Source organism: Pararge aegeria, chromosome 24 (genome assembly GCF_905163445.1).
Source record: "Pararge aegeria chromosome 24, ilParAegt1.1, whole genome shotgun sequence".
Classification (NCBI taxonomy): Eukaryota; Metazoa; Arthropoda; class Insecta; order Lepidoptera; family Nymphalidae; genus Pararge; species Pararge aegeria.
Genome location: NC_053203.1, coordinates 4,344,556 through 4,358,955, shown reverse-complemented (window position 1 = coordinate 4,358,955; position 14,400 = coordinate 4,344,556). Strand labels below are relative to the sequence as shown.

Sequence of the window (14,400 nt, the reverse complement as noted above, 5' to 3'; positions counted from 1 at the left end):
TTCTCTGTATCTCCCTCTCGTGATCATCGTACACCCTCTGTTGTTGTTCTTCAGTCAGAGCCTCGTAACATTCCTTCCCAATTAACAGATTTCTTACTTCTGACAGCTGTTTCCCCAGTGTAACGTAGCCGCTCACTTTTAGAAAATTCTTTAAGTTAATTTACCTGTAAACTATACTTCGATCTTTTCTGTATCTTTCTCGTGATCGTCGTACACAATCTACAGAGCCCCGTAACATTCCGTGCCAATTAAGACAACTTCTGTCAACTGCTTCCTTGGTATGAAGTAGCCTATCGCTTGTAGAGGATCCTTATAAATTAAATTACCTGTAAATTATGCTTCGCTCTTCTCTGTATCTCCCTCTGGTGATCATCGTACACCCTCTGTTGTTGTTCCTCAGTCAGAGCCTCGTAACATTCCCTTCCCATTAGCAGCACTCTAACTTCTGAGAGCTGCTTCCCTGGTGTGACGTAACCAGTCTCTTCTAGAAGACGCTTGAACTGTTGACACCACCTACAAGAAGAATCATTAAATATTGCTGAAATAGCACTAAATAACCTACTTCTAAAGACTCATATCCTTTATAACAACTTCTGTTGATCCAGGTTTCTTATAAAGGCGTCATTCATGAATGGATCAAATTCCAGTATTGTACTTTTTCTACATGATTATATTCTCAGCAAAAATCTAGGCAGAAGATATATATACAAAATCGAAATAATACTTCACAGGCTTTAGAATAACATTATGTTCTTTCTCTGAGGCTTATCTGAGAAACCGAAAACCTACCTTTTCGAGTAAACCACTGCCACAGTTTATACTGAAAGAATTCAGACGCAGCCCTAACATCACACGAAAATATAAAACCATGTACTATATGCTACCTAGTAACGTTAAAGGATGCATAAGTTTTCGGTTACACAGATAAGTCCCATACCCAGTACATAATGTATCTCTAAACCCTGTGAAGTAATATTTCGGTTTTAATATGGACGTCGTTGTTTAGATTGCACTCTATATGAAAAAATAATTTTGGAGGATTCCAAAATCCGGAAATGTCAGTTTTTTTATTTAAATCCCTCCTCAATTCCAAAAAACTTGTTAGAAAGGGGTATGAATATACCGGGATTTACCATTATTCATGATACAAAAACTTATGTTTCACATCTTTAATCTGGGAACAGTTCTTTTATATAAAAACTGAACTTAGTTTAAATAAAAATATACGCTGTGACAACCATGTGTTTACTAAAAATAATTTTGGAGGATTCCGAAATCTGGAAATGTTAGATTAACGTAATTGCGCACTCACTCATAATTCCTCTGCTTCTCTTGCGCTTCGTGGAGGTACGTCTTGAATATCGCTGCTGCTTCGTTCGTTTCTAATATTTCGTACGGTATCTTTTGAGACTGCCCTAACGTCTAAGTACAAAAGGGGACGATTAGTATTGAGTTTATTACTCTTAACCATTATTATTCACTAGATATTAGCTTAATCAACCTTCTTAAGTTGCAAAATCGACCAGTTTTTTTTTGTTTTTTTTTAATTTGGACCATCACATCACCATCAAAGACGTAGACTGCTGGGCATATGTCTTCTGTGAAGGGTTCCAAATCAATGTGGTATGTCTATATTGTTAGATGACAACCAACTAGGGGCAGGTGGTTCACTCCCGATTTGAAACTTATTTTGTAGAGTTTAAGGGTATTAAGGGTTTTCTGAGAGATTGCTTAAGCAATTAATTTAGGTTTATTGGTGAAATTTACACGCTTTTGGGAACATTACAAAGAACTCTGAGGCATTCAGGTTTCGACACGATGTATTCCTTCATTTAAATGAAAGTAATATGTAATTGCTTAAAACGCACATAGCTTCGAAAAAATAACATTAATATCACATCAAGCACCCGATGAGGAAAAGTGCCTCTTATCAACCTTTCTTCTTCTCGTATTATAGGTCGGTAGGACACAAAAGTCAGAGAGGCATTGAAGATCTTCACGACCTTGGCATATCAATTATAAGTTTTAAGCATTTCAAAAATGATAATGAATGAATAAATTGAGAAAGTTACCTGGTATCTAGCCCTCTCTCCTACCCTGAGGGTGGTGTCAGCGTTGAGTGGACTTTCGGGCTCCGATCCTGACCCCGAGCCCCCGGAATGCACCCGGCTTTCGCTGAAGTACACGGAGAAGTCCCTGTGACCTCTAAGTTGACGTAATACCACCCCCCAGTCGCTGGAGCAATGAGAAAAAGATGAGTAAACAAATATTTTTTAGCTACTATTTTTTTTTATTTAACTCTCCAATTCTTAAAGAATAGTTAGAAAGGGGTATAATACCGGGTTATATGATGGGGTGTGTAATACCGGGGTTTACCATTATTCATGATAATCATAAACTTATGTTTCAAAACTTTAATCTAGGAAAAGTTCTTTTAGTATGGACAGAAAAATAACGCGATACAAACGTGCGTGAAAGAGTTATGATTTAATTTAATTAGGGTTCTTGTTCTTTTTTAATTACTTTCATAATTAATATGAAATATGTTACTTGAAATTATAATAATACCTTAAAAATGAGTATTCGTGATACTTTTTATATTTAGTCCTATATTCTTTCTTTGTTCCTGTCGTCTGAATTTTATTCTGATATGCCGTCACCACACGTAAATTTAGTGACGTCATATACGACTCCATTTTAAACGACCATATATATCTAAAGGAACTTACTTCTCCTGCAAATCATCAGTAGGCAGTTGCATTCGGGCAAGCACTTGAGGTAGCTTTGATAGTTGTTTGCGCAGTTTCTTCGCCGACCGCTCCTCCTTTAGCCTTCTTATATGACGACGGAAGACAACCTATGGAGTCAATCAGATTTTTATGTTAAATAGTTGAGAATACAAAAAAAAATTGAAGTTTAGTGGTAGTAGGTACATGTCAGTACTCGCCAATCAGTCAATCCGGAGATTCCCTGAAAGTTTCATTGAAATCGGTCCAGCCGTTTCGCAGCCTATACGGAACATACCCACACACTTTCTCTTTTATATATATAGATTAAACATACCTGAGTACCATCGTTGCCAAATTGTTGGACAAACTTGATCCATTCAGGATAGTGACACAACCTCTTGCTCACAGCTGACCATATTTCTCTGCAATAAATCATTTAATTAATAGATTTTCTACCAATTACGGGTATCGCTTCAATATAATTGCCATATCAGTTAGCCTGTTACCATATTAGCGGTGGCGTGCACAGGATCTTCGGCCGGGGTATGCATAAAGCGTGAACATTGCATACAATGGAAAAGCTCCCTTACAAGTCATGTAAAATAATTTGGGTAGGCAGTGCTTTCGTGCATGTGTGAAGTGCACGACAATATTTGTTATTTATTTTTATTTAAATTTTTTTTTACTATTTAAATTTATTCAAGCAAGAAATAGTGGAAATTCTAAAGTGCATGGAGTTGGCAACTTTATGAAATGTCTTAAGGATCTATGAAACACTCACTTGTGATCTTGGACGTGTATTCTGATCAGTTGCGTGAACGCTTCGGTCACGAAGTCCAACGTTTCGCGCCTTATCCGTAACGCCTCAGCGTAGTTTGCGACCTGTTGAAATAACACGGTTCAACACAAAATTTTACCTAGACTTAAAGTATTAAATTATGATTCTTCAGTTCGTAGTTAGACGAAAAAGTAATATATAGAATGAAAAAGTTTGCTTTTGTATTTAGGAGACCGATTTAACTATATTTATAAAAATCCGTTATCAGTTGAAGATGAAGTGCCATCAAGTTAATAATAAAAAAAAAAAACAATAAGTATTCTACTTTAACTATTACAAATGCAAACTTTATACCAAAAAAAAGGTATTTTCTTGTCATTTTTGTGTATAATTAACCAGAAAATCATAATATTGGATAGAAGCAGGCGTTACTTTGCGGAAATCCATAATATATTATAAAAATTAAGATTAATTTGCTATACTCCGCGAAAAGCAAACTGCATGGTGTAATTTATAATTTCTTCAATCCGTGCTGTTCGCGGGGTATAGCAAATTAAGCTTAATTTTCATTATAGAAAATCATAAAGTAAACTTTAGGACTACGAGCAAAGATTATTTCGTAGAGAGCCGTTTAATACATATAATCATAATGTATTATGAAAAATAAAAAGCGGTGATCGCTTAGAGGTTAAGGCAGGTTATTCGGCCCCCGTTTCGGTCAACCGAGTTCGATGCCCGGTGATCATCTCTATCTTTTCGGAGTGGCGGGCGTTTTAAACAATTTAAACAAGTATCACCTGCTTTGCAACAGTGTATAAAATCATCACGAAACCTGGATGCCTGATAGTGCTCCATAACATACTCAAAGGCGTGTGACGTCTACTACCGCACTTGGCCGGCGTGGTGGGCGTCTTAACCCCTTCTCATTGTGGGAGGAGACCCGTGCCCTGTAGTGGGCCGGGAATGGGTTGATGTGACGATGTATAGAAAACAGTGATGCAGATTTTGCTGATGGTTTCCAACACTCTTGAGGCTCGGAGCCCTGTCTATAATTTTATCGATCCACGCATATCATCAGGTTTTCTCACTAAGACTGAACAATAATGGGAATTTATACTAAGCTTTCATTATGAAATTTATGATAATTAAGCTTTATTTGCTATACTCTGCGGAAAGTAGGAGAATCTGTACGGTGTTATTAAAAATTTCTTGAATCCACGTATTGCTCCGAAACAATAGTATAAGTAACTAATAATAACAGTATTGTTAACCTACGTAGAACTTTAAGCCTCGAGGGGTATCGCGTCAGATTAACCTGGTCTAATTTCAAGGTTCGCTCAAAATGTATGATGTTCTTGAAAGTTAAAGGACAAACTAAGGTATGCATAATATGGAACTCCTTCGATCAGTTACGAGTGGTTGTAAATAAATCACGCACGCACGCACGCACGTCATCGCGTACGCGGTTCGTGCGCTTTAAAAACCTTACCTTAATTCTGGCCTTAGACTTGTCCACCATTTGCGCCAACAGAAAGAAGGCATGGTCAACGTTGACGTTGTCGTGGCTGGACGTTTCGACGATCGGAATGGCCCCCTTGAACTCCTTTCTTTGGACGAGCCTCTCTGCCTCTCTCACGCCTTGTTCGCACGCCTCGTCGTTCTTAGACGTCACCAGTACTACGGGCTTCTTTAGTTTGATTATGTTTTGGAGGATGGCAGCTAGGACCTCGTTCTAGAACAAGAGAAATGAACGGTGATATGTTTCATTTAATTACGGCTCTTGATAACTGGTAGAAGCCGTCACGTAAGACTCGAGACGTTCGGTTGCCTCCGAATTTTATGGGGGCTGAATGTGGTCAACGCGAACACGAATTACGAATGTTTCCAACATTGGATGGAAGCAGATGTTACTTTGCTCAATTCCGTGATATACAATGAAAAATTTTGCCTTATTTGATATACTTGTACGAGATTCCATCCAATTTCTTTTCAAAATGTTTTCCACGCTCTGAAATTTTAAAGGCGCTGCCAACCTTTCAAATTTCAGTTCGTGAAAAAGCAATGCTAGGGTCTATTGCGACGTTATGCCACGTTTATGCGTACGCGGCCGATTGGCACAGTGGGCAGCGACCCTGCTTTATATGCAAAGGCTTTTGACTCGATTCCCACAACTGGTAATTGTTTGTGTGATGAACATGAATGCTTTCAGTGTTAATCTGTATTTTATAAGTATTTATGTACATTTTTCATCAGTTATCTTAGTACCCATAACACAAGCTACGCTTACTTTGGGGCTAGATGGCGATGTGTGTATTGTCGTAGTATATTTATAAATAGGCCATAAGACTTTGTTTCGTTTCGTCAAACAATACCTGTTTCTCCCAACTTCGGCCGGGCACCAGACTGACGTCGTACACGCACAGGAACCCGTCAATGCTCAGCTTCCCATCTGGCATCAACTTCTGCTCGTACTCCTTCTCGATGCCGAGCTGGTTCTTGCACACGTACATCAGCTTCTCGGCCGACTGCAGCTTGGTGGCGACGCATCGCTTCACGAACGCCTCCGTTTTGCCTACGGCTTCGAATACATGTCATAAAATTAAAACTTAAAAAGCCCAGAACCAACTAAACTAAGACTAAGGTAAGAAATACAATGAACAAGTTTTAATTTATTTATGAATTGCGTTTGCGTTTTTCGTTCACGTTTATTCTCAAAACTCAGTGGAAACCGTTAATTTTCCTGGGATAAACAATAGCTTAGCTAGCTAATGTTACTGTCCATATTTTGAACTAACTCAATGTCAAGAGTGAAGTTGGTTGGTTGCTTGGTTACGGCGTGAAGGAAGGTCAAACAAACAAACAAACTTTCGAATTTATAATATAATAATAATAACAAAGCCCTTTATTACTGAAAAAAACTTAGTTGTTAAAAACATAAATATCAAAACTATTATTTAAAACCTATTATTTAAAACCTACTATTTATTTTTAACAGTTTCGCAGTTCCTTTCCATGCGTAAATTATTTTTCCTTTCATTTTTGTTATATTCTCGACCTTCTTTAATGGGTTTCATCCTACTATAATTTTTCATAATGTTCTCAAGGGCTTGTGAAGCCTACCAATCAGCAGTTTCCCGGCGTACTGAACTACGGCCTCAAATCTTATTCCGAGAGGAGAACTGACACACCGGACATCCGGACTCTATAGTGTTTCGTTCCCATAGTTAACTGGAAAGAAACCGCGGCGAAACAGCAAGTATATTATAATAACATGCAAAAACCGCATCGAAATAGGTTCATCCGTTTGAGCGCTACCATGACAAAGACAAACTTATAGCACCAGTCTTTTTGTAAAAGTAGGTATAAGTACTACCAGTTGATAAGGAATGTTAAATGACATAATGAGTTCAGGAAACTCCAATTACCTACCTAAGTTCTCTTACTTCATACAATTTGTACTCATATCTACTCGTAATGTGCTATAGAAATTATATCCATCTTCTAACTATAATATAATTATGGTAGATGAGTAATTGTGGACTTTGTATTTGTCTAGTGATTTTTTATAATTGTTTTAGTGTTTTTATCTACACTTGGAGGAAATATTAATATTATGTATTTTTTACAATGCTTATGATTTATTTTTTATTTCACTATTAGCCTTTGACTGCAGTCTCACCTGGTGGTGAGTGTGACGACGCAGTCCAGGATGGTAGCGGGCTAACCTGTTAGGGGGTATGGCTGATATATTTAACCAGTACCCCGAATTGTTTTCTACACGACATCGTACCGGAACGCTTTATCGCTTAGCGACACGCCTTTGTCGGTAGATTGGTAACTAGCCTCGGCCGTAACTTCCCACCAGACAAAATTTCGAAATCGACAGGATTCGTGTTAAGGTTGTAGCATTCGCCATGGTATGCACTTACCTTTGAACGGCTGGAAGCACGCGTCGTCCACAAACTCTGTTTGCTCAACCACCTCAAAGCGGTACTCCTGCTCATCCTGTTCTTTATGCACGCTGCCCCAGTACAGGAAGTGGTCGTTGTTCACCACGCGACCGCTGAAGTCCGACTGTGTACAATCATTAGCATTATCATCCGCCGATGCGTTCATAGGCTGCGCACTCACTTTCCATATTATAGACGGTATTCTGCATATTGACAATTTAAAGGCTAGGAATAAGGCTACACACACAGTCCATATTACTATCAATATTTATTTTCGTATACTATTTATTAGAGGTGGTTCTGCTGCTCCAATGTAGATTGGTAGGCTTTAACGGCCCTTACCACATGTTAGTGATAATAACCAAGACCCTGTCGGTCCCAGAGCTCCCCGAGGTTAGGGGGTTGATACCACCATTTTTTTAATACAGGCTGGTACTAATAAAATTGGATAGAAGCAGGCGACTTTGCAGAAATCCATGATATATTATGAAAATTAAGCTTAATTTGCTATACTCCGCGAAAAGCAGGAGAATCTGTATCGTGTAATTTATAATTTCTTCAATCCTCCAAACCAAAGAGATCTTCGGCAATGTACCCTCTACGCATGTTTCGCTCCGAAACCGGAGCATCCTCAGGAGATTTTGACCGTACAATGATTCATTGTCAAAAGCTAATAAAGCTTTCTTTTCATAATAATGCTACTGAAAATTGTTCTATAGAAAATACGTAAACCTTAATACAGTTTTTGACCCGATCCGGAATTCGAACCAAGTATCGCACCATCCGTAGTTAAGCACACTAACCATGAGAACTATGCAGTAACTAATAATAAGAATTTAATAAATTATACAGGAGTGATAGCGGCTTCGGTCACTGTATCTGAGGAAGCGAGTTCAAGGCATGCACCTGTAACTTTCTAGAGTTATGTGCGTTTTAAATTTATGCAATTAAATATCACTTGCATCAACGGCGAAACCTGCACGCCTCGGAGTTCTCCATAATGTTCGCAAAGGCCTATGAAGTCTACCAATCCGCACTTGGCCAGTGTAATGGAATATAGCCTCAGCCCATTGTGAGACGCGATTCGTAGTGGGTCGGTAATGGGTTGATGAAGATTGACGATGTTTTCCTTCATCCTTCATCATCCGCAGCCTATTAATGTCCATCTACTGGACACAGGCCTCGTGATAGGAGAAACGGTTTTAGAGCATAAGCCCACCACGCTGCTCCAGTGCGGGTTCGTGGGCCTTTACGACTATTGTCAGTAGTTAGTGATAACAACCGGTAACAACGGCTTTACTGTCCGAGGCACGGGGCTTACACCACCAACTTCCTAACTCCGGGCTGGTACCAACCTGGAAAATACACCCGCCCGACCCGTAGTTAAAAATGCGAACCACCAGATCAACGAGGCAATTCCTACATCGTTATACAACTCCTTAATTTCAAGTAATAATTTAATTGCTTTCATTAAAAACGCATATATAACTAAAAAAAATTAGATGCGCGTGCCTCGGATCGAACTCGGTTCCCCAGAAACACAACCGAAGCTCTAACCACTACGCAATCTCCGCTTAACCCACGTACTATAAGGTACCGGTTACATAATTTGAACAGACTTGGTACTTACTTGACTGAGCACAGATATGTGATCGACATTGTAATCATCAGCATCTGTGCGGACGAATCTATTGCACAAACAAGACTTCCCCACCCCTAGCTGCCCCTTATCCTTTTCAGTGCCTGTTGAAAAAAAAAAAAAACAACTATGTTAAAACAAACTTCACCAGTGGCCTGTAAACTTTAAATACAACTTTACATAATATCGATTCGTCAACGGATTTCGTCAGCGTTTTTTTTTCAAATTGCGCGGAGCCATTTACTTTCCCTTCACCGTTCAAGCAATGATACTTTAATTGACAAAACGCACATAGCTAGGAAAGTTAGAGGTGAGTGCTGGGATTCGAACTCGGCCCCCTGTAAGTGAACCTCCTCCGCCTCCGCACGGGGAAGAAAAACATCGTGAGGAAACCAGCATGCTTGAGAGTTCTAAATAATGTTCTCAAAGGTATGTGGAGTCCACCAATCCGTACTAAGCCAGCGTGGTGGCCTTAACCCCTTCTCATTGTGGGAGGACAACCGTGCCGTGTTGTTGGCCGGTAATGGGTTGACATGATGATGATGATGATGATGATGATAATGATGACGATGATGATGATGATGATGATGATGATGATGATGATGATGATGATGATGATAATGATGATGATGATTTGCTTTTCCTGGCCAAGAAATATGCTCTATATGTCTTAAAGATGCAAGATATCTCTGTTTAAAACTAGTTGCTGTTAAGCTGGTTTTAAACTCTTTCATACTGAAAGGAATGCTTTGTCCTATAGCGGGCCGTTAATGGGTTGATAGAAATATAAAGATAGAGATGTTAATATCTAGGAAACAGTCCCCGTGAACTTTCTCAGGATAAAACCTATCTTGTCTGGGATGCTATCATATATCAGAAGTATTGTATGCGGACAAACTCAATGGCCACACTTCACACTTGTAGCTAATAATTGTCAAATCAGTTAAACCATGACAAGAACTGATATTCAAACAAACTTATCGAATATTTTTCTATTTCTAGTGAATATTTTTCTATTTCTAGTTTGGTTGGGGTCCTTTCAGCGTGGCTAGTAAAAACCCAACCGATAAATAAGTGCCGCCAAGAAATTTAGCATTCTGGTATAATACCGCATTAAAGCCAGGTAACGGTTTATTATAACTGATGTCTACCTTACCCCTAACAGCCTGCTACCATTTTAGACTGCATCATCACTTCACTCACTGACTCACTTACCAAGAGACAAAATTGCAGACTAGAGGTAAGTTATAGTAGAAAATAAAATTGTGGTAAACTTTAACCTTTCACCAATGGTAACAATAGTTTTAAATATTTGGCCCCTATGATTACAAAGTTCAATATATCCTTAACTAGACATCAATTCAATTGAGCTTATTGTGTCTATTGTAATGTTATCACATCTTGTTCTCTACTTCCTGTGTCACACTCTTCCTTTACGTCACTTACTTATCAATCAATACACATACCACATAAGTACTCTTACTTTAAACTTTGTATGCATATATTATGCAGTGAAAAAATACCTTTTTACTTCCAGTGGTCAAGGGTCCAAAATGTATGTAGTGGAGGCAGTTTGGAAGACAGTTGTCGCTGCCCCTCCTTTTTTATGGGTGTTGTACAAGTTAAGGAAGGGAATATTATGTAGAATCCTACTACCATCGAGGATTTATGATTACACATATATTAAAGTTGGTTTGGCTAACTGATTCATAATCTATTGATAGCAACATGACTGGAATAATCTGGTTCTTGCCCAAATCACATGTTATGAAGGGTTGGCATACATAGGGTTGGTTTTTTATCAAACTTGAACTTGACTGGTTTTGTTTTTGGCATATTTTTTACGACTGACTACTACAAGGTTTCAAATGCAACATCAGTCAACCCTGTAGCCCGTTTTTTATAATTTTTTTATAGGTTGAAATGTTAAGCAGTCAGACTGCAATAGACACAGATATGTGGCTTTAAATTCCCCTGGTTCTAAAAATGTTATATTCATTTTAAAATTAATCACATACTACACTGGCATACAGGCAAAACAGTTATAAAAACATAAACTGTCTACCAATGTACTGGCATACAACTCTACCAGTATATGTGTCAGTACACCTGACAATGTATATACTCAGAGATGTCCCATCATATTCTATGCCCTACTAATACATACTTTGTGAAAATACACTCATAGGCAATGTATGAAAATTAGTAGTGTCAAATCAGGGTTCAATAGACCATACTGGCCATCAACATGCTAAGAAGATATGTAAATAAAGATAAATAATCATATAAAATATATTATTGCTTATTTCTAGTAAGTCTACAATATCCAGAATCAACTTTGAAATTTCAAGTATATTTCTAGTAAATCTATTACAGGTTCAGGAGGGCAAGCCCTCTGTATTATTTTAAAATCCCTAAAATAAGGATTACAATAATTCAGAATTAAAATCAACAATATTGCAATAACTCTGCTTTAGGTATGGTGGTAAGCCCCCCGAAATGCGGATAATTTCCAAATGTATCTCTCATAGTCAGAAAAAAAAAATTATATTTAATCTACTCACCAGACAAACCAACAACCGAGATTGTCACCAATTTCCCACCAGCATTCTCAGACTTCTTGGCCATTTTTATCACTCAAATGGGTTATTGCACGAAAATGTAAAAACGCTTAGTAAACACATCACAACACTAGATGAACTGAATTAAAAAACAAACAAAACTACTGATTATGTACATTAAAATAAAATAACCTCACCTTTAAAATTTACCATGTAATATTTTTAAGGGTTTCCATTGTACGTTTCTCATATGTACGCAAATAAAGATTCAAGTAAAATAATTATATATGTAACTATACTAAATCCGAGCGAATACATAATATCCTGGTACAGAAAGATTTCGCGATGCTATAAATCCTGTTAGGTGACAAATAAAACACTACATTACATCATTCAAACGGAAATTATAACAAAGTAAAGCAAAGAATCAGAAGAAAACTTGCCTTCAATTAGTGAAAACGTTAAGAAAATATACGAAAACGTATCTTGTAACAGATGTAAGGATTGTTAATAACAGATAACATTTTAATACAGTAAATATGGCTATAATACGTATATTGGTTAATTAAAATGGATAAATTGATCATGTTTAATAAAATATCCATCGAATAATGAATCCTACAGTATTAATTTATTGTGTTCTCGTCATACAAATTGACATTGTGAGACACAATAAAATTCTGTTCACAACTTAAAAGAAATCGTACACAATTATAAAAATAAATTATTACATACATAATCAGCAGTTTTTAAATCGTATAAATCACATTGTTCACTAAAATTCTATTTAATTTCTAGATGAAAAACGCAATAATTTTTGACTGACACAAATCGCGTTGCTTTGTACAAATCAGTATTGCCATTTGCCAAATCACAATTTCACAAATGCGGAATGTATATTGCCAACAAAAAAATTTTTTACTTGATTTTCTATCATTTGGAAACTAATAGGGCAGTTTTCTCATCATTGGCTGATGTGAATTCTAGATTGTAGCATAGTAGGTGGGCAGCTGACTAGATTATAAGACTCTAACTGCTATTGTTACTGTCTGAAAATGTACCTTTCTTTATGTAAAGCAATTTATTAAATCGGTTATGTAGTTTTTGAGTTTATCTATTACATTCAAACAAAGAAAAAATAAAATCTTTACTCGTTATACATTAAGTATACTTAATGTAATACGAGTAAAGAAGTAAGTATACTAAATGTATAAATAGTAGCACGTATATTATTTAACTCATAAATTTAAAGAAAAATGTAAATCAATATAAAAAAAATTATAATAAAGCAAAAAATATATTGTTAATGAAATAAAGAAATGAGAGAGAGATTTCCTTACACTTGAAATACCATTCTACCAAGGTAATGTATGGATTTTATGATAATATAATCATTTTAACTAAGCGATGATAGCCTGGTCACTAGTGGGTGGGGACTGAGTTCAAGCCCCAGCACGCACTTCTAATTTTTCGGTGTTTTTAGATGAAGTTTTATTTTATTCAATTAAATATCACTTGTTGTTGAGAGTTCTCCATAAAGTTCTTACAGGCGTGTGAAGTCCACCAATCCGCACTTAGCCAGTGAGGTGGATTACGGCCCTTTTCATTCTGTCTCGACCCGTGCTCTATAGTGAGCCGGTAATATGTTGATGATGATGATAATCATTAAACCTAACCTTGGATAACATTCTAACGCGTGGTCCCCGTAGTTGTACAGCTAGATTGTATCTGATATATTTTAGTGCTGTTGAATCACACATTTATTCGCAGTTAAACAGAGTCCAATCGCATTAGCTCCAACTATCCACGTGTACCTAAATCTGTATCGATTTTTTACCGAGAGTGTACAACATCTAGGTGTAAGAATTCGTCAATTCTCTATTTCAGAAAATTTATTAACCTCTGAATGACGTGCCGAAGCTCCTTAGAGTATGGATGGTTTGTATACTGATTGTTCAAGGTGTCAAATCTAAAACAGATAACACGATATGATAATTGTTGATTGAATGACAGTGGCAACATTGGATTTAAGTTTGACAGGCCATTACGAAAACACAAGCGCATAAATGTCTCTCCGGGATAATTTCTTGAGAAATGACTTCCACAAATGATGGAAAAGACGTGAAAAGTATTCAAACAAGTGGCCAAAAAGGCAAGACATATTATATTGAACTTTACAAGGTAAGTGTTATTCTTTAAATTGTGATTATAGTAAGAAATAATGTGACGCCGTTCTAGCCGTATAGTTCTCTTTGCGTCCGCCATATTTGTCTCCATCAAAGTCTTGTTTTCGTAATTTCTTGAATATTGCCTTAGCTTTTTCATATAATTAACGTGCTAAATGTATGGATAAATTATACGATTAAGATTTAATTAAAAATTTATTTCTATTCGTTATGTATTTTCACTTTATCGTACCTAATAAATACTGGTACACCAGAACCCAAAAATTGCTGATTCGCTAATAAAAAGCTCAAATTTAACTTTAATATGTGCGTTAATGCTCACACTTTTGATCAAACAACGATTATATAGCTATCTACAAACAATAAATACAAATGATATCTGTATTATTATATGATATTTGTGTGACAAGCCCTTAACCAAGTCACGTACTCATAATCTATGTACCTACAAAATTAGATACCTACAACATTATTTTGCTGTGATGATATCATTGTCAATAGACTGATCTAGTGGTCTCAAATAACTCCTGCTTAGTTTAATTTTTTTGCTTGTACTT

The 14,400-nt window shown here is 36.9% G+C and overlaps 2 protein-coding genes across 13 annotated transcripts in view; one reads left to right on the top strand and one right to left on the bottom strand.

Moving 5' to 3' along the window:
- The window catches only part of LOC120634487 (rho GTPase-activating protein 190), a 41,465-nt gene extending 28,978 nt beyond the window's left edge, over window positions 1-12,487 (bottom strand). For 5 of the 6 annotated variants that reach the window (XM_039905125.1, XM_039905126.1, XM_039905129.1 and 2 more), the window contains exons 1-12: window positions 12,393-12,487; window positions 11,661-11,796; window positions 9,088-9,200; window positions 7,437-7,581; window positions 5,880-6,085; window positions 4,997-5,239; window positions 3,511-3,611; window positions 3,064-3,151; window positions 2,730-2,857; window positions 2,073-2,235; window positions 1,313-1,422; window positions 327-513 (exon numbers count right to left, since the gene is read on the bottom strand). In XM_039905125.1, the coding sequence (XP_039761059.1) occupies window positions 327-513; window positions 1,313-1,422; window positions 2,073-2,235; window positions 2,730-2,857; window positions 3,064-3,151; window positions 3,511-3,611; window positions 4,997-5,239; window positions 5,880-6,085; window positions 7,437-7,581; window positions 9,088-9,200; window positions 11,661-11,724 (1,548 nt within the window). In that variant the 5' untranslated portion in view covers window positions 11,725-11,796; window positions 12,393-12,487. The remainder of the gene's footprint in view (window positions 1-326; window positions 514-1,312; window positions 1,423-2,072; window positions 2,236-2,729; window positions 2,858-3,063; window positions 3,152-3,510; window positions 3,612-4,996; window positions 5,240-5,879; window positions 6,086-7,436; window positions 7,582-9,087; window positions 9,201-11,660; window positions 11,797-12,392) is intronic. The other variant, XM_039905127.1, reaches the window with a different exon arrangement.
- Window positions 12,488-13,704: 1,217 nt separating this feature from the next.
- The window catches only part of LOC120634668, a 40,964-nt gene continuing 40,268 nt past the window's right edge, over window positions 13,705-14,400 (top strand). For all 7 annotated transcript variants that reach the window (XM_039905422.1, XM_039905421.1, XM_039905420.1 and 4 more), the window contains exon 1: window positions 13,705-13,838. In XM_039905422.1, the coding sequence (XP_039761356.1) occupies window positions 13,752-13,838 (87 nt within the window). In that variant the 5' untranslated portion in view covers window positions 13,705-13,751. The remainder of the gene's footprint in view (window positions 13,839-14,400) is intronic.